General features: G+C 36.4%; 1 protein-coding gene across 1 annotated transcript in view; it reads left to right on the forward strand.

The window, feature by feature from the left end:
• The window catches only part of MEGF9 (multiple EGF-like-domains 9), a 78221-nt gene extending 62862 nt beyond the window's left edge, over positions 1 to 15359 (forward strand). The window contains exons 4-6 of the mRNA XM_004677393.2: positions 4940 to 5083; positions 8397 to 8666; positions 10719 to 15359. Of these exons, the coding sequence (XP_004677450.1) occupies positions 4940 to 5083; positions 8397 to 8666; positions 10719 to 11170 (866 nt within the window). The 3' untranslated portion in view covers positions 11171 to 15359. The remainder of the gene's footprint in view (positions 1 to 4939; positions 5084 to 8396; positions 8667 to 10718) is intronic.
• Positions 15360 to 18999: the final 3640 nt, after the last annotated feature.

The raw sequence follows: 18999 nt of genomic DNA on the forward strand, positions 1-18999 counted from the left end.
TGGAAAGAACACAACAGGTAAGATATGGGGGTCCAACCACCAAAAGCTCTAACATAAATGCAGCCGGTGACCCCAAAGAAAAGAGAAATACTGCCAAAGCATTATTGAAAAGTTAATGACCAAGCATTTTTCCAAATTGATGAAAAGTATCAATTCACAGTTCCATAAAGATAAAGACTTCAGGTAGTAGAAACACAGAGAAAACTACTTCTAGATAAACTATTAAAAACTAAAGACAGGCCCTCCCTGGTGGTGCAGCGGGTTAAAGCACAGCACTGAGAATCTAAAGCCACTTCCGCATGAGTTTGATTCTCGCCTGCCCCAGAGGTGACCACATGGCGCGGCAGACCTCTCCTGACCTGCCCGCTGCTCCCCTCAGCAGTGTACTTCGTAGATCTGCCTGTTCTGCTCCCCACTCTGTCTCTGGTGAATCCTCTCGCCACCCCTGAGCCTCTGGTCTGTACCCCAGTTCTGTATGCACAAATAAATCTTTAAAAAAAAAAACAAAACTAAAGTTAGTTAGCTTTTCTTATCTTCAGTTTTCCTAATGTAAGAGAATAGTTTCTTGGGGAACCCTCCCTCCCTGCCAAAAAAAATTCAGGACCCACTAGTCTGACAAATACAAATTGGTTTTGTTTTGTCTTAATGAGAGTAGAGTAGCAGAATACTTGGAATTGAAATTATGCTGGAAAAAGCTATGCTGAAAGTTATTATTCATTCTAATCCTTTGGTGAAACAAACTGATTTAGAAAAAATTGTGTGTCTTTTCTCTGATGTGATCTGGTCCTTACTTGCCAGTTCTGTCTTGTGCTCTCCTTTTTGTTTACTGGGTTCTGGTCCTAAAATGAGCTCTGTTCCCTTGTCTTACAGTTCTCATGCATGACTTTTCCTCTGCCTGTATGGTCTTTCTGATACACCTCTACCCTCGCCCCTTGCCCCTTTGCCTGATTAAATCATTCTTCCTTCAGGCCTTTAATTAAAGCTTACTTCATTTTTTATGTAGTTGCTGATACTTTAGGATAATTGATTCCCAAGTATGTGTTCTCACACACACTGGTGGTTTCTTCATAGTCCTTATTGCAGTTTGTAATTACGCATATTTATGAATATGAGTCATATACAGCTTACTCACAACATTGTAAATTCCATGAGGGTAAGAGCAATATCAATTTTGTTCACTGTTGTCCACAATCTCTAGAATGGGGCTAGACACATAATAATTACTGTTTGTTCAGTAAGTGAATGAAGGAACGGAAAAAACGTACAAAGGAAAGATGAATTTCAATCCTACTTACTGACAGAAATGCTTCATCACTCAGTTAATTTAAATTGTTCCATAGGTCTTTTACAGTGCCAGAAAAACTGTCTACAGTGTTGGTTCTCACTTCTAATTTTCCTTGCAGCAGTTGAGGTAGGTTTTTTATAATGTCCTGTATATCCCAGCCTATCTTTGCTCTGGAGATAATTTAAGGCAAAAGAAAGGCTTTTCATGGTTATACTTTCTAAAAGAAGCTAGTAATAAGGGAAATGAAAGGTTCTCCTGGAACTATAATAAAAGTGGAATCCAACATGGTGTGAAAATACTTGATTTAAAACTACAAAAAACCTGCAAGCTTCATATGAAATTAGTCTTTTGTCTCAAACATGTTTTAAAACAGTGCTGTGATACGGTTGCCCTCTGGTGGCCACTTACTGTGTTTTCATAGTCCTGATTTCACAGCTTTTATCTACCTTAGTCCTTACTGTGCTTTATGTTTTAGGTTGAAGTAGATGTTTTTTAATATTTCTTTTTATAAATTATGTGATTTCTTTATTTTTAGCATAGAAGAACTGGGGTGTAGGCCAGAGGTAATGGGGAAGGTGAGAGGATTCACCAGAGACCTAGTCGGGAGCAGAACAGGCAGATTTACTGAACTCTACACTGCTAAGGGAGCAGTGGGTGAGACAGGAGAGGTCTGCTGTGCCATATGGGTCAGCTCTGCTGTGCCATGTGGGTCAGCTCCCTGGCCGGGGATCAAACTTAGGCTGTAGCAGTGTTAGCACTGGAACATAAACCCTAGGCCACCAGGGAGGCCCTGAAGTAGACTTTTAAAACAACCCATTTGGATCAAATATATTGGGGAAAATGTTTTGGGAAACAATTTGACAGTGTGTTTCTGAAGTCTTAAAAATATGTTTTGACCTAGTAATTCTGTTTCCAAGACTCTACTATGAGGAAATAATTCCTGGTTCAGAAAAAGCTTTTGTTCAAAACTCTTCATTAAGTAGTTATAATCGTAAGAAAGTAAACAGCCCTATTTCTAACAGGGAGTGACAACAATGAAATCTTGACGTTACCTTGCATTTTCTCTTAGCCTGTTTTCTCACCTAGAAATCTTGGGTAACAACAGTAGGTGCTGAATGAGTGGCTGTGAAGATTCAATGCATTGTATTATAAAACCCTTAAACAATGCCTGATTATAAGCAATCAATAAATGACAACTATTATTGTGTTGTCATTAAAATGTTTAAAAGAATTATACATAATAGCAGGAAAGAATAAAGCAACAGGGTAGAAAATTACATGTACCGTATGCTTAGACTATTTAAGAACTGAAACCCAAACTTCTCTATATAAGGAAAGATTTCTAGAAGTATTTGAAATCTTAATGACAGATTTCTTAGGGTAATTATTTTTTTTTCTGTATTTTTCTAGATTTTCTTTACTAATAGATGCATTTCCCCCTTAAAATAGAGAGGGGCTATTATTTTTCAACTAGAACTTCATGTTCACACTCTTTTGAAGACTTTCATGTGCCTACATATACTCAGTGTCCCACAGTGAGTACTTGACTTCAGAAGTGACTTGGCTGAGCTGACTGCTCCTTCAACCCCCTAGTTTAGGATTTCACACTTGCCTGCTTTCAGTGTGTAGCGCTTCTTATGACTCTGCTCAGGTACTGTCTTTCCAAACTAAAGAGTTTATAGCCCAGTAAGGAACACAGAACTCACTGACATGGCAAGGGAGGAAAGAAGGTGTGGTGGGTTTAAATTTGGTCTTAAATAATTTTATTCCTGTATACCTGTGCTCCAGGTGCATGTTGTTTTAAAGCAGTATATAGTGGTGAATTTTTATAAGTTGATGAGTCTTATCAACTGTATTTGTTTTCATCTTTATTTTTGAGATAACATACTTACCATGTAGAGTTATTTTTTTCTTCTCATGGCAGCATATGGTATAAAACAAAGGAAAATTGAAATTCTTCAGGAAAAGTTATCTAATATGAATGCTTTAAGAGGGTGAAATTATATCTTGATAATCATAAAGGTTTAGGGTTTTATCTAGAATAGTAAAAAGCTCACAAATAATTATCAATAATTTTGAAATCCCAGAAATATTACAGGAGTGAAATATTTACATTTGCCTTTTATTTATTTATTTTTTAAAGATTTATTTACTTATGCATACAGAACAGAGGCACAGGCCAGAGGTGCGGAGGGTGAGAGAATTCACCAGAGACAGTGGGGAGCAGAGCAGGCAGATTGATGAAGTACACTGCTGAGGGGAGCAGCAGGCGGGTCAGAAGAGGTCTGCCACACCAAGTGGGTCAGCTTCCTGGCCGGGGATCGAACTTGTGCTACAGTGGCTTTGGAGAGCTTCATAATATGGTGCTTTAACCTGTTGAGCCACCAGGGAGAGCCCTATATTTGCCATTTTTTAATAAGAGCAACAACATGTTTTCTTGCACATCAATCATGTGCAAATGGAATATCATTGGAATACATCTTGTCTCAGACATCCATATTCTGTTATAGTGCTATTAATTGTTTTGAGGACTGTTTTACATTAAAGTTTAGAACTTAGAACTATTTTCTTAAAATTTATTTACATTGACATTTTTAATGAGGAGAGAGTGACTGGATAGATTTTACACATTATATAGGTTTAACTTTTCCAGCTTGCAGAACACTTGAAGATTTTTGATTATTTAAAAATTACTTTTGGAGTCAAAATCCTAGTATGTATTTTTCAGCTTTTTTATTGTCACATAGCTATATAGCTATCAAGAGATCAAAATATAAGATCTGGAAAAAAAGTGTTAGTAAAGTGTCACTGGATGAGGATATCCTACCTTCTTTAAGTGAAAAGCATCACTAATACTGTTAGGCCTTTAAAAATTGTAGGACTAAAAGTGGTGATATATGCAAGTTTGATTTAATTTAAATGTTTGGATAACTTTTAGAGGTATCTTTCATAATAAGCTTATAAACTTTGAGGAAATTCTGTTGTAAATACATAAGAATTGAGACCTAACATTATTGATGTTAATGTTAATAATATTTTCATATCTTGCTGCAAATGTCAAACCATTTTATTCCATAGCCCCACTCTCTCCCCCCTCGCCTATACCTTCTCAACTCACATTTAAAGTTTACTGCAGATGTATTTAGTGTTTGAATCTGTTTATATTATGTATCCATTTGCTGAGTATTGTTTGATGTGTTTTGCAAGGTTTTACAAATAAGTATTCCTTCTGTATGTATCATTCTGCAATTTGCTTTTGTTAGCATCTTTTAGATGTGGGTCCACTTCATTTATTTAACTGTAGTATCCCAACTGTGAAAATAGTGTATCCTTGTTTAAACAGATGTTTAATTTTGAGGTTTTTTTTTTCTTTACAAATGTTGGCCTGCTTTCAGTGTGTAGCCAGTTAAACAACCAGCGCTTCTTATGACTCTGCTCATGTACTGTCTTTCCCTCAAGAGTTTATAGCCCAGTAAGGAACACAGAACTCACTGACATGGCCAGGGAGGAAAGAAGGTGTGGTAAAAAATGAATTCTGTCCAGTCACTGCTGGGGCATTTTTTTTCTGGCTAACACTTAAGGGCTTTTGATTACTGGCATGATTTTTTTTCTAAGTAAAAATCTCTAACTTAAAAAAAAAATTGCTTCTTTTAGGTTCTTGTATAAATTGCAAAGAAAACAGCAAAGGAGATCATTGTGAAGAATGCAAAGAAGGATTTTACCAGAGTCCTGATAGTAAGAAAGAATGTCTTCGCTGCCCTTGCTCTGCAGTGACATCTACAGGCAGCTGCATCATAAGTAAGGACTTGCCCTAGGTCTCTGAGAGTGAAACATCAGTGGAGGGATACCAATAGGTAGAAATTGTGTTCATAATCAAAGTTCTGGTTCTTATAGGTATAAGGACGTTATAAAAACAAACAAAAAAGTTTTTTCTTTTAGGAATTTGCCATAAAATCCAAATGCATATGTGACATGAGACTTAAACTATCGAAAAAGCAACATAATGAATGAATTCATAAAAACACTTCAAGACTAAGGAAATGGGAAACTTTTGATTTGAACTTAAATTGCTCACCTATTTGGAGGTTACATCACTAATAAGTCACTAATTAACTATTTTTAAATTGTCCTTTCTAGGTACTTAACAATTGTGACTAACGGTATCTAGACAGCAACCTTACAAATACAGCTAACTCTTATTTCTTCCTGGTGTATTAGTGATCTATTACTGCATAACCAATTACCCTAAAATTTAGTGGTTTGAAACACTAAAGCATTTATTATCTCACATAGTTTCTGTCGGAATTTGGAAGATGCATAGTTGAGTGGTTCTGTTTTAGGTTCCTTCTTTCCTTCCTTTTGTGAGGCTAATGTTAAAGATACAAAGCTATAAACTGTATTGAGTTATTAAAATGGCATACAATTTACCTATTTCAAATATATCATTCAAGTTCAAATTCAATTTAAAATATGCAATTTAGTATATTCTTAATGTTGTGCAAACATCATCACAATCAAGTTTAGAACATCATTTTACTCCCTCTATCAAAAACAGACTCACTAACCCTGCAGCAAGCAGTCAGAGCCAATTAGCACTCACTCCCTTTTCCTCTAATCACAGGTGACCACTAACCTACTTTTCCCTTTCTATGGACTTACCTATTCTGAACATTTATATAAATGAAGTCATATAATATGTGACCTTTTGTAGATGCCTGGCTTCTCTTCCTGAGCATATTTTTTAAGGCTCATCCATGTTGTAACACATACAGATATTTTATTCCTTTCAACTGTCAAATAACTTTCTACTTTTATGGATATCCCAAATCTTGTTTATCCATCTATTGATGAACATTTGGGTTGTTTCTACCTTTTGTTCGTTATGAATAAGCTGCTATGAACATCTGTGCTCGTGTGTTTGTGTGGACATAGGTTTTCATTAGTCTTGGGTATATATTTAGGAGTAGAATTGCTAGGTCCTATAGTGACTCTGGTTTAGACTTTGAAGAATTGTTAGACTGTTTCCAAAGTAAGTCATTTTTCTCTCACCAATGTTGTGTAATGGTTCCAAATTCTCATTATTATTTTAATACTATTGTTTTAATATAATAACCATCCTCATGGCTGTGAAGTAGTATGACATTGTGGTTTTAATTTGCAGTCCCCTGATTCCTACTTATATGGCCATTTACATATATTCTTTTAAAAAAAAGTCATTTCAGATCCTCTGCCCACTTTTGAGTTGGATTATTTTTGTTTTTATCATTGAGTTGGAAGTGTTCTTTATATAGTCTAGTCACAGTCTCTTTTCTCCACCTCCTCTCTAACACTTGTTTTTTGTCTTTAGAGGACAGCTGTTCTCACAAGTAGTAGTTCATTGTTTTGTTTCAGTTAGTTTTAAACAGACATTTAGACACATCTTATAAACACACTAACCATTTACTAGATGCTAAGCTCTATACTAGGTGCTTTGAATTAAAAGAGAAATAACCATGTTGTAAAAAGTAACTTACGTTGTAAAAAGGAAGATACCCCTAACTCAGGATAGAGTGAATGGAGTTTGGAGCAATGACACAGTCCTACTGGGAGGCCAAGGAAATCTTTTTTAAAAAGATTTATTTATTCACACAAACTGGGGTACAAGCCAGAGGTACAGGGGCGGTGAGAAGCTTCACCAGAGACAGAGTGGGGAGCAGAACAGGAAGATCGAGGGAGTACACTGCTGAGGGGAACAGTGGACGGGTCAGGAGAGGTCTGCCGTGCCATGTGGACCACTTCCAGGGCCGAGGATTAAACTTGCACTGAAGCAGCTGCCGCCAGTTTGCAGTGCTGCATCCTAACCCATTGCGGCACCAGGGAGGGCCCTGCCTAGGAAGTCTTAATGGATAAGGTGGTAACTGAACTGAGCCATGAAGAGGGAAGATCAGACACCCAGTAATATATCCATTTAGAGATGAAGGGGACACTAAAGTCAAAGACTGAACAGGGTCCCAACCAGTTCCAGAGACTGTACTGAACTAGCACTGCAGGCTGAGGATGGGAAATGCCCAGCTGACTTAGTGTGATGTTCTCAGAGCTCTCTGTTTCTAATGGAGAGACCACACATGGATACATGCAACACAGTATTATGGATCTAATCACAGTGAATACACAATGAGGGGAGAGTTATGCTATTTGGAATTGGGGGATAGCAACAAAGACTTTGGAGAGAAGGTGGCACAAACTGAGTCTTGTAATGAAGGCTATAATTGAGAAGTTGGTCAAACAAATGAAGAATATTTCAGCTAGAAAATTCAATATGATTAGAGGTCTGTAGCTGCTAAAATAGCTATCTAAGAATATCAGAATAAATGTATAAGAGACATGTAAGACATGAGGTGGGGTCTTTGAATGTCACATCTTGAGGTCCATGCTTTGTACATGATAGACATGAAGATTTTCACAACTCTCAATTTTAATCCTCAGTCTATTTTCACTGGTCATTTTTCACATTAATTTTTGTTGCTATAGTGTGTTGAAACCCAATGCTATAAAATATGGAATCATTGTAAGTGATGCGTTTTTTTTAAGAACAAGAAATACACCTTTTTGTTGAGTACTTTTTCTCCATTGTTTGCATGGTTTTTTAATTCATTCACCATCATCTTTTATCTTAGTTCCTTTACTTTAAATATGGAAAACTGAGGCTGAGAGTTTAGTAACTTAGTTGAGATCACACTAGTAATTTGGAGTGTAAATAGTAAGTTAAGATCCAACTAAGATGGGAGGGATGGAAGAAATTTTTTGCTCAAGACATATTTTAACTTTTCATCATGAGGACAGGATTTGAAAAATGAGTACCTTTCCAGCATACTAGTCAGATTTCTTGCATCAACATATATCTTTCACTCACTCCAAAAATAGATTATCTCAAAGGTTCATCATTCTCAACATAAACTGAACAATTAGTAAATAAGGCATAGATTATAAGTTTGATTCCATGTCTCTTAAGATTGAGAGGAGATAATAGGGAGAATTTAATAACCTTCTTGAACGTACTAGTAGTTCTTTTGCTTTTTTTTATTGTAGCTCGAGAATATACTAATTTATTGTGCCATTCTCTCTCTTTTAGAATTGGGAGAATCAGAGCCTAAATGTGTCCAGTGTAAAGATGGTTACACAGGCCAGAACTGCAATAAATGTGAAAATGGCTATTACAATTCTGACAGCATCTGTGTAAAGTGCCAATGTCATGGCCACGTGGACCCCATTAAAACTCCAGAAGTCTGTAAACCTGAGAGTGGCGAGTGCATCAGCTGTCTCCATAACACCACTGGGTTTTGGTGTGAGAACTGCCTAGAAGGTTATGTTCGAGGCCTCGAGGGAAATTGCATCAAGGAAGGTAAAGCTTCACCTAAGGTTATAAATTTAATTACTAAACTTAGCAATGAAAATTTCAGCTGCCTTTACCTTTGTAAAACCCTTCAAACCCACCAGTGGAATTTTCTGGAAATAGATTTTGATAGGTACTTGCCTAAAGAAATTTCCTTCCATTCCTGCTGCTCTCCTGATACTCCAAAGTCAATGAGGACCAAGACAAAGTCATTGTTGTCACATTTCCTCTTCATCTATTTTTATTTTCTGTTAATAATTTAAAAGTCCTATCATTTCTTTTATTCTTTGCTTCCTGTATTCTCATTGCTTCCAGTAGTCATCAAAGGCCTTTTCCAGTAGGGACCTATAATCTGATTAGAAGTTCTAGTTGAGAACCAAAAGAGATCATTCTAGTATCTAATCCTAACTTTGGGCCTAAATTTTCCCATGTGTGATGGAGGAAAAGTAATAATAATCCTTTTAATTTTTAAAACAAAATGTAACTCCTATGGCAAAAATGTTTCTTTAAGAGAAATTTAGTAAGTACTGTAAGAGTTTAGGCAAAAATGAATAATTAGATCCTCAGGATGAGTAAGGGATATTCAGTATTCCTTAGGTCAGGCAGACATTAGACTCTGCCCTTCTAGAAACTACCCTTTGACATTCTAAATGATGCTGAATACTGGGTTGGACAGTTGATCAGTGGCAGGGTTGCCTCTTTTTGTCATTTTCTCGATATCCTTATTCTTTTGTGATCAAGGCCTAAATACTCAGATTGAGCCCTGTTACTAGCCTGGAGATCTTGTCACTCAACTCTCCTTCCCAGTTGGAAGCATACAGGCCTGTGGTGATTTTTGTGTTACTTATTAGGCAATGGAAAGCATGCCTCTTTTTTAGGTAGATCGATTTGGCTAACTGTGGTAACAGTAATAATAATAATAATAATAATAATAATGTCATTGAGTATTTACAATGTGCCAAACACACTAGACATTAAAAGTGATAGTGTACTGGGCCCTCCCTGGTGGCGCAGCGGGTTAAAGCACTGCACTGAGAAGCTAAAGCCACTTCCGCATGAGTTCGATTCCCGCCTGCCCCGGAGGAGACCACATGGCGTGGCAGACCTCTCCTGACCCGCCCGCTGCTCCCCTCAGCAGTGTACTTCGTTGATCTGCCTGTTCTGCTCCCCACTCTGTCTCTGGTGAAGTCTCTCACTGCCCCTGAGTCTCTGGCCTGTACCCCAGGTCTGTATGTACAAATAAATAAATCTTTAAAAAAAAAAAAAAGTGATAGTGTACAGTATATTATCTCATTCAAGTACTTTCCAAGAACTTTGCAAAGTAGGTATTATTATTCCATTTTACAGACAAGGAGCCTCAACTTTAAAAATATTGCCTTTCTAATCAATAGCCACATAGTTCTACTTGCTTCCAAAGCCCTTGGTATTTCCACTAAACTATGTTGCATTAGAAATACAAAGTCTAAGGCTTTCATTGTAAAATTGTTACAATCTGCACAAATGAAGATTTACTACAATTAAAAGAAAGCTGTTTTCTCTTTTAGCTGGCATCAGTTTTGGACATTTAGATTGTGTTTTTCAGAAGAAACTGAAAATACAATTTTGATATTTTAATTTTGTCTCCCTGAAGAGAATTTTATCCTTATGAAATGCCATCATATTGTTGAACTTATTTTACTTCAAATGATTGTCATTTATCCTTGTCACTTTTAACCAAGAGATTTAGAACTCAGTAGTGACATTTTTACTGTCTTGTGGGACTTTTATGAATCTATTCAGGAGCAAAGAAAGATAGGAAAGTCCAATATTAGAATTTCCCCAAAGATTTTAATATAGTTATTATGCATTTTGGAGAAGAGTCATGAAATGTAATAATCCAGCTTTCTAGACCTGATTCTTTTCACTATATCTCTTTACAGTTATTTTTAACTCATATTACCTTAAAGCAGAAGGTCATGTCAACATCCCATATCAACTTCCACTCCCATGTGTATTTCTTTATTGTTTCTTAAAACTAGATAATTTTGTCTTTTACATTTCATTCTCTGTTTTTATTTTCAGAAGTTATTGTTCCAACACCTGAAGGTTCTACCATTTTGGTTTCCAATGCCTCTTTGACCACATCAGTGCCCACCCCTGTTGTAAATAGTACATTTACCCCCACAACCCTGCAGACTATCTTTCCAGTAAGCTCTTCTGAAAACAGCACATCAGCTCTAGCTGATGTATCATGGACCCAGTTTAACATCATCATTTTGACAGTCATCATCATTGTGGTGGTGCTGCTGATGGGATTTGTGGGGGCCGTCTACATGTACCGGGAGTACCAAAACCGCAAGCTCAATGCCCCCTTTTGGACCATCGAGCTGAAAGAAGACAATATCAGCTTCAGCAGCTACCATGACAGCATTCCCAATGCAGATGTGTCAGGACTGTTGGAAGACGATGGCAATGAAGTGGCTCCCAATGGGCAGCTGACCCTGACGACTCCCATACATAACTACAAAGCCTGAGAAGCTAGAACTTCACTCCTGGGTTGTCCGAACGAGTGCTGGCTAACACAGCGTCAGCCCCTGGCCAGACAAAGCCTGGGTAGGGGTTGCTGAGAAAGTGAAGGCCTGTAGCACATCCGAAATTTTCAGGTGTAAATTTATAATCCACGTGGCCTGTTACTCTTAGTTTTCCCATGAACAGCTGAAGCATTCACTGTCAGTGAGGACTTGAAGTAAAGTATATTTTTGTACCAAATCACATGGGAGTATAGAGAGGCTGAGCTCCATAGTACAACCCAAATCCACCTCCAAATAGATTCCTGGGAAGTGTTCGCCAAGCCAGAGGAAACAGGATGATGGATGTGGAGGCAAGCAGCTCCCAGAAGACTTCATCTCCATTCCTAAGACATTTGTTTGTAAGGGGGATCAGGGATGATACTGTACTGGACAGAGGACATCATTGAGGAAAAGCTGATGTCTGGCCTGTATTGTAGTGAACAATCTTGGTTGTTTTTACAATAGGGAGAGAAGATCCAAGGTGATCTGCAGGACTTGATTTTCACTTCTAGAATTTTTGCTGAATGGTAGGATTAAAGCACAGGATAAGCTTCTAATGACAGAGAGAGGAAGGCAAAGTCTGAGAGCAGGAAGCTGATGGTCCTCCTTAGGGTCTCAGTATAAATGATAAATTGTCTAAAAATAAGGACTATTAGAAAAATAAGGTGTATATAGTTAATGTAGCATATCTGGTCAACATTGCATTTGTATCTATTTGTAAAAAAAAATCATGTCATATTTTATCCTCTAGAATGTATTTGTACAGCAGCTAATGGTGTTGTAAAAAGAAAATACGGGGATTGGTTAAAATACTGTAAAATAGATGGCAATATTGCTAGAGCTGGGACTCTGGTAAGCATCAGTCATTTTTAGTTCCTGTTTGGACATTGTTGAAATTTATAAAAGATTGAATGTTTCTCATCTTTCCTTCCCTTTCTCAATCTGAAAGTAGAATAATATGTACTTTGACTTACTGTAGATTCAAGCAATAGAATTTTAAGTCGGTGATTGGGACACAGGCTGTATTCTCCAAACTGCTCGCCTCAGTAGATATTAGCCTCTCTGTACATTTTACACAGAGTGGTGTAGAGCATATCTTCATCCACGGAAAAGAGGTTTTTTTTTTTTTTATGTAAAAGATAGTCTTCCAAAGGAGTTAGAAATATTTTAGTTCCAAAAGAAAAGCCATCATATCACTTGGATCCCCTGCTTTCATGCCTGTGAAATATTTTTATTCTTGTCTGCCAGAATACCTCCTACATCTGCTCAGCCTCTAAGTCGGGTCACAGCAGTGCCGTGGACCCCCTCTCTTCCTTTCCCGTCAAGAGGGTAGCTCTGTAGTTGGGTGGGTGTGCCTAGTCCTTACTTGTAGATGTAGTCTTTCCCTAGCGACTGTCTGTCATCGCTCTCATCTTTATTATGGATTGTGGATGAAGTGAGTCAGAAAAAGTAGCCAGAAGTCAAATATAGCTATTTACTAGTAAGAACAGCAAACTGTCAAGTCAAGTGGTTAGGACAAAAAAAAAAGACTTAGTACAGTAGACCTAAGAAATCTAAGTTACAGCTCTGCCTGACTTCTCCAGAGAAAGACCCAGAATTTGGTCTTCTATCTAAAGGAGACACCTACATTGTTCTTGGGGTTTGGAGATGATGCTCTGAATGATTGGTATAGACAGCTTATCTTTCTGGTAACCCAAAATTCTTGGGCATTGCTTGTGAGAGTAGAGATTACTTTGTATTACATTACATTAAAATAAGTTTCTGCAGTTTGTAAAACACCTTTCCATATGTGTATCCCTTGTGCTTCACTGTAGCCCCCTGAGGAAGTAATTATCCATCTTGCAGGTGATGGAGCTACACATTATGTCACTATTAGGCTTAAAATCAGGACTCCTAACTCTGAAGCTCACATTCTTTCAATTATCTGCTGATGTCGAAATTTCCTACTCATGGATACAAGAAGGCTAGGAGAGAGAGTCCCATCTGTGAGTGTTTCAATTTTTTGTAAATACGAGGTGCAATCCGGGGCCACGCAGCTAGGAAGGACTTTGTGCAACAAACACGGGAGGATTACTATCTGAAGCTAGTATTGGTGATAAGAAAACAAAGCTACCCCTTTCATTAACATGAACCAATCCTTCCAAGTTAGGAGGAGATTCCTGCTTCCCCCAGCAGCTGCCACTTATGTGTGTACAGATGGTGCTCTGCGCTTTCAAGGAGTTGTGAGAAGTGGCAGACCTTCTCCTAGATCTCTACCCTCTCGAAGTCAGGGACTGTGGATGGTGAAAAATAAACGTTTGTTCAGTAGAAGTTAAACAAGTAGAGAAATAGGAGTGTTTGTTGGCATCTGAGAGCCAAGCCATGTAATCTGGATTCTGGCCACGTAGGGATTCTCTGAAACAGACCTAAGAAAGTGCTGCAGAGATTGAGTCACAAAGGTAAAGCTATTCGTTCACCTTTAAACACCTATGAACTAGGTTATAGTCACAATTTTTCCCAGTGGGAGGGAAAAAAGTTAAGGTCTTAAATTTTGTTTTAAACAGTATCCGTTAGTGTTCTCTGCTTTTTACTAGTGGAAATAATTTTGCTCTAAAATATCAATCAATCATGAAGTGGTTTACCACCAAAATCATACTTGGGAACCAGTATGGAATGTATTCCATAACTTCCATTCTTCGAAAGGCGTGATCCCTACAAACCATGGCATTCAGCACAGGATCCCATCAGTCCTTTAGCAGACCTACTACTGGAAGAATTTTGTTGTCTGAAGACTAGAAATGTGTTTACTTTCAAATAAGACGAGTGTGAATCTTATTGATAACAGGCAGATACTGCTACTTGATGATCTTTTATTTCCATGAATTCTTTTTAGTGAGCCCTGGTGCATTTCTGACAGCTGGGCAGGGTACCTAAGTAGGTTGTTCTCCTTTTCTTTCCCTTCCTTCTTTCCCTCACTCCACCCTCTAGTTCCCAGAGGTCTCTTCCTAATGGAATTTCTCCAGTTGTAGAGAAAAAGGATAGTAAAAACTGAACCTTGTTTGTATTAAGGTCCTATGGACTTAATGTGTTACTTTTAGGGGTACCTGAATTTTAAGAGAGGAAAGCAGAACAGACATGGAATGAGAGAAGAAAGATTTTTTTTAACAAGCCTCAAATTGTATAGCTATAGTCTAGCCCCTATATTCCCAGGAAAATTGACCATTAAAGCAACACTCACTGACCCACTAGTTCACTTCAGTCAGCTGAGTGCTTTCAGGACATTTAGCCCTTCTTGCGCTGTTTTGGAGGAAGAGAACTAAAGAATTAGTACTTTCTGCTGACAGCCTCAACTGGGATCGGGATTTTAGACAATTCACCTTGGTCCAATTTTTTTTTTTTTTTTTGGTAGGCCAAATAGTAAATACGATATCACTGATAATGAACATTCCCTGGTTCTTATATTTTGAAATTTGTGGTTGGGGGTTGAATTTTTACTACTCTTTGGCAAAAAGTTAAGAGAAGAAAAAAAGCAACCCATTGAAACCTGTTAGAACAAGGAACCCACAAAGAACCTGGCTTCACACACAAAGAACCTTTGGTGTGTTATGATCTTCTTGATAGTAAGGCATTTAAGGGCTAAAATGAGTTTGATGCGTTCAGGGGCGCAATGAAAAATGAATGCAAGTTCTTTCTTTAACCCTGAGCCAGTGACTATGCAAAGGGGAAAAGCAGGAAGAGGTCAGATAATATCAAATGGAATGAAGGTGATGGATCATTAAAAAGTCAGTGTTAAATGATGCTTGTTGAAAGGCAGTGGGGGTCTTCCTTGTATTTTGTATGGATATGTAATACTACAACAGCAGCCTGGAAAGTGAGCCCAGGGCTTCAGATTTTAGTCCAAAAGCTAAATGATTGAAAGTTGCATTTTAATCCTGGGCATAAGCACTCTGTAACTTGTAAAATTTCAACCCAAGCAATTTGGGATTGTTTCTGAAACATTAAACTTGTATTTATGTCACTAAAATTCTAACACAAAATTTAAAAATGTATCTCATACCTATGCTGTACTAGGCTTCATGATGCATTTCTAATTTGTGTATGATTTGAATATATGAAAGAATTTATACAAGAGTGTTATTTAAAATTATTAAAAAATAAATGTATATAATTTGTACCTATTGTAGATTTGTTGTTTTACTTTTCCATGTAGTCAGAGTTGTTGGATATCTTTTACATATGTCATGAACCATTTATTTTAAAATCATTGCATGAAAATCCCTGAGTCATTTATTGATCAGATATTTTATCTTAAGGAGCTCCCTTAACTTATATTTTCCGTTTAGGAAACAAGAAGCCACATGAAGAAGATTCCTCCTCTGAGAACAAACAAACAAAATACCTTGGGGAAAAAAAGTATATGTTAACATATATCCTTATTTGTGCGTTTGTCAGTTCCCTATAAGATCACTGGAATTTCTGTGAAAATTTTGTAGGAAAAACTTGTTCTTTTTGGATTCCTTTATGATACATGAACAAATTTCCTTTCTTAAATATAACTCTGAAGGGAAACCATGTTCTGTATGTTTATTAGACAGCCTCAAGTGAAAATACTTCTTATTACTGTGAAATACCCTTGAAAATCTTTTATTTTGACAAAGCTAAATGGTGTTTGATGAGAATGCTATCTAGAGATCCAAGGATGACTTTGAAAAAGAAAAAAAGAAGTCAGGCCATCTTTGTGCTGAGAATTTCATAAGCTTCAATTGGTTTATTCAACTTCAGTTAGTTAGCTTTCAGACTTTACACCCCATATTCCCTTTTCTGGTTACACAAGAGTACAATTATACTTTATAATCACACTATATATATTTATACATATGCTTCTATGATGTGTATGAGTTGATATAACTTCAAGGATACAGAATAAATGTGCCAGAAATCAAATTAATAATTGAAACTTCAAGAGAAAGTAAATATATAATTCAAACTTATTATACCAAAAGGAAGTACTGTCAAAATATTACTTTTTTAACAAAGTATTTATACTTTTGATGAAACTAAAACCATTTTGATAGATGCATTATCAAAATTGCTTGTATTCATTTTCCATAGGTATATAAGATGCAAATCTTAAAAAAAAAAGCTCCACATGCTCCATTATAATTAATCAGTGATGTCAAAGTAACAGTTATTCTTAGTTATGCATAAAAAGTTACACTAAATTCAAAACACCAAAATGGTTTTCATGAGATGATAGTATTAGGAGTGTTAATTGACAGGTTGAAATGCAACATTGCTAAGTGAGTGTTAAAAAAAATAACAGTTTTACCTATAATTAGTTTTTCAAGACAATTCTATGAAGAAATTCTTGCAGTAATTATATACAGGCTAATAGTTCCTCTTACACAATAAAAGCTGTTAGACAATGTTATGTTTAAAATGCTTGACTCATTCGTATTAACAAGTGGGTTAATAACCTTGTATGTTTAACATTGAACCTCAGACAGTGCAGAAAAGGAGGCAAAATGTTTTCTTTGTATGTAATAAGAGTAGGTTTGGGTAATAAAGGAAGTGCTTTGGAGGAAATCTTTCCTGTGGTTTCCTTTGTGTAGTCAGACCAGCTGGTAAAGTCATATGTCAATACTGTTTCCCTTAATCTATGTTCCTAATAAGGAAGAGCCTTAGCCCTTTCCTATGGGCTTTCCAGAAGGTTCCCCACCTTCTGACCCCTGGGTAGTGTCTAATATAAACCAGGTTATGTAATGACTTTATCCTTTTGTTAGTAGTCTCCTTTATAACATTCTTGAGAATGTTCATTTGTGATAAAAGAAAATTGATCAATCGTAGCTCCGTCTTGCCTAATGAATATCTTTCATATTGCACATGTTTTATTGTAAACACTTGTTAATTTATGTCTTCTCTTGTAGGTTCTGTATTTCTTGAAACTGGGAACATTTATTTTATCTCTAGTGTCTGGCATGGTGCTAGCACTGTGTAAGGTCTCAGAAAGTGGTGGTTTAAAACAAAAGGTATCTGACAAGAACCAAGTTTGTTATAACAAACACATCATGGTGAAGCATTATACAAAATATTATATTCAATAGGAGGACATTTAATAGAGATGTTAGCAAATGGACTAGGAGAACATTTAATAGAGATGTTAGCAAATGGACTTCAAAATGTCTGAGAAAGCCTTGAAATTAATTACATGCTGCATTGTTTGTGAATACAATTTATGTGGCTTGTTTTTCTTTTTTCCTGGAGAAAGGATCTATATACCCTTAATCAGAGTCTCCAAAAGATCTATGAACCCAAAAGGATTAACAGCTGCTTGGATGGAGATTACTTCATGTGTTCCGCAACGAAAGTCCTCTCACCAATATACAGCCTGGATGTGTGGTGAGTACACACTGCATGTATGGCCTTGATTCAAAAATCCACTCCTGAGAATCCCTCAGAAGGAAATTATCTAATAAGCACAGAGACTTGTATGAAAAATGTTTTGCTTTTACAGTGGTATTTTCATTTCAAAAAGAACTCTAAAGGTTTACAACAAAGGTGTCATTTAGTAAAAACTAGTTGGTAACAGAGAGTCGCTAAAAAGAATTATTAGACACAATCAAAGTTAAGTGAAGAAAAACAGGCTATTTTGAAGTGAGACAAGCATACCACTTCTGATAGGCTATCTAGAGAAACTCTTGAGTGTGTGCTCTAGGATCACATTTCAGTTTCTTCACTGCGGCATCATTTGATATAGCAAAATAGTTGAAATACTACAAATGTCTTTTAGTAGAACAATGGATAAATTATGATCTGTTCATATACTTTGAACAGAATTTTAGGCAGTCCTAAAAATAAATAACCACTATCTACATAAATATATAAATGGATGAATCTCAAAAACATACTATTGAGCAAAAGAAGCAAGTCACAGAGACATATACAATATAATTTCTTTTATATAAGGGCTCCAAATGGGAACGATAATAATAAAATTCTTTACAAGTATGTATGTATGTATGTATGTGGGAAGGCTAAAGAAAAACAAGGGAATGATTAATATAAAAGTAAAGTTGACTTTGGAAAGAAGAGGGGGGTTCAAAGGTATCCTCAAAGATGTTGGTGATATTCTTTCTTAAGCAGTATGTGTGTCCATGGTTTACATTGTATGTGTTTTTAAACAATGTGTCATATAAACTCAGTGTTATCAATTATGTTTCATAGTGATAATATTAGGGAGACTATAATACCAATGAATATGTGATTTCCGCTATATTGAAAAAAATGCATAGAAAAGTATTTGGAATGACCTCCCATAATTTGTACTCAAGAAACAAAACAAATATACTACATTTCATAATGGTAAATAAACCAAGAAATTCATCTGTAGAAAATAATGATCTTAAATGTCTTTGCACCTAATTATGGTACTTCAGAATACATGAAGCAGAACCTGATAGGAGTGGGAAGATAAATAGGCAAAACCACAGTTGTATTTGGAGAATATAGTCTCTCTCTCAATAGGACAAGTAGAAAACCAGGAATGTTATAAATAGACCACTTGAATAACGCTGTGACCAACTTGACCTAAATTACTAGACCATTCATTCAACAATAGCAGATACACATTCTTTTCAACTGAACATGGAACATTTTCTAAGGTAGACCATAAACTGGGCCATAAAATAGGTCTCAACATTTCTAAAATATCAGATCTACAAGATTTATTTTCTGACCACATTGGAATTAAATTAGAAATTAACAGGTCTATATCTGGAAACTTTTGGTATACTGGAAAACTAACATATTCATAG

Source organism: Condylura cristata, unplaced genomic scaffold, assembly GCF_000260355.1.
Source record: "Condylura cristata isolate star-nosed mole 26May11 unplaced genomic scaffold, ConCri1.0 scaffold00006, whole genome shotgun sequence".
In the NCBI taxonomy this organism is placed as follows: Eukaryota; Metazoa; Chordata; class Mammalia; order Eulipotyphla; family Talpidae; genus Condylura; species Condylura cristata.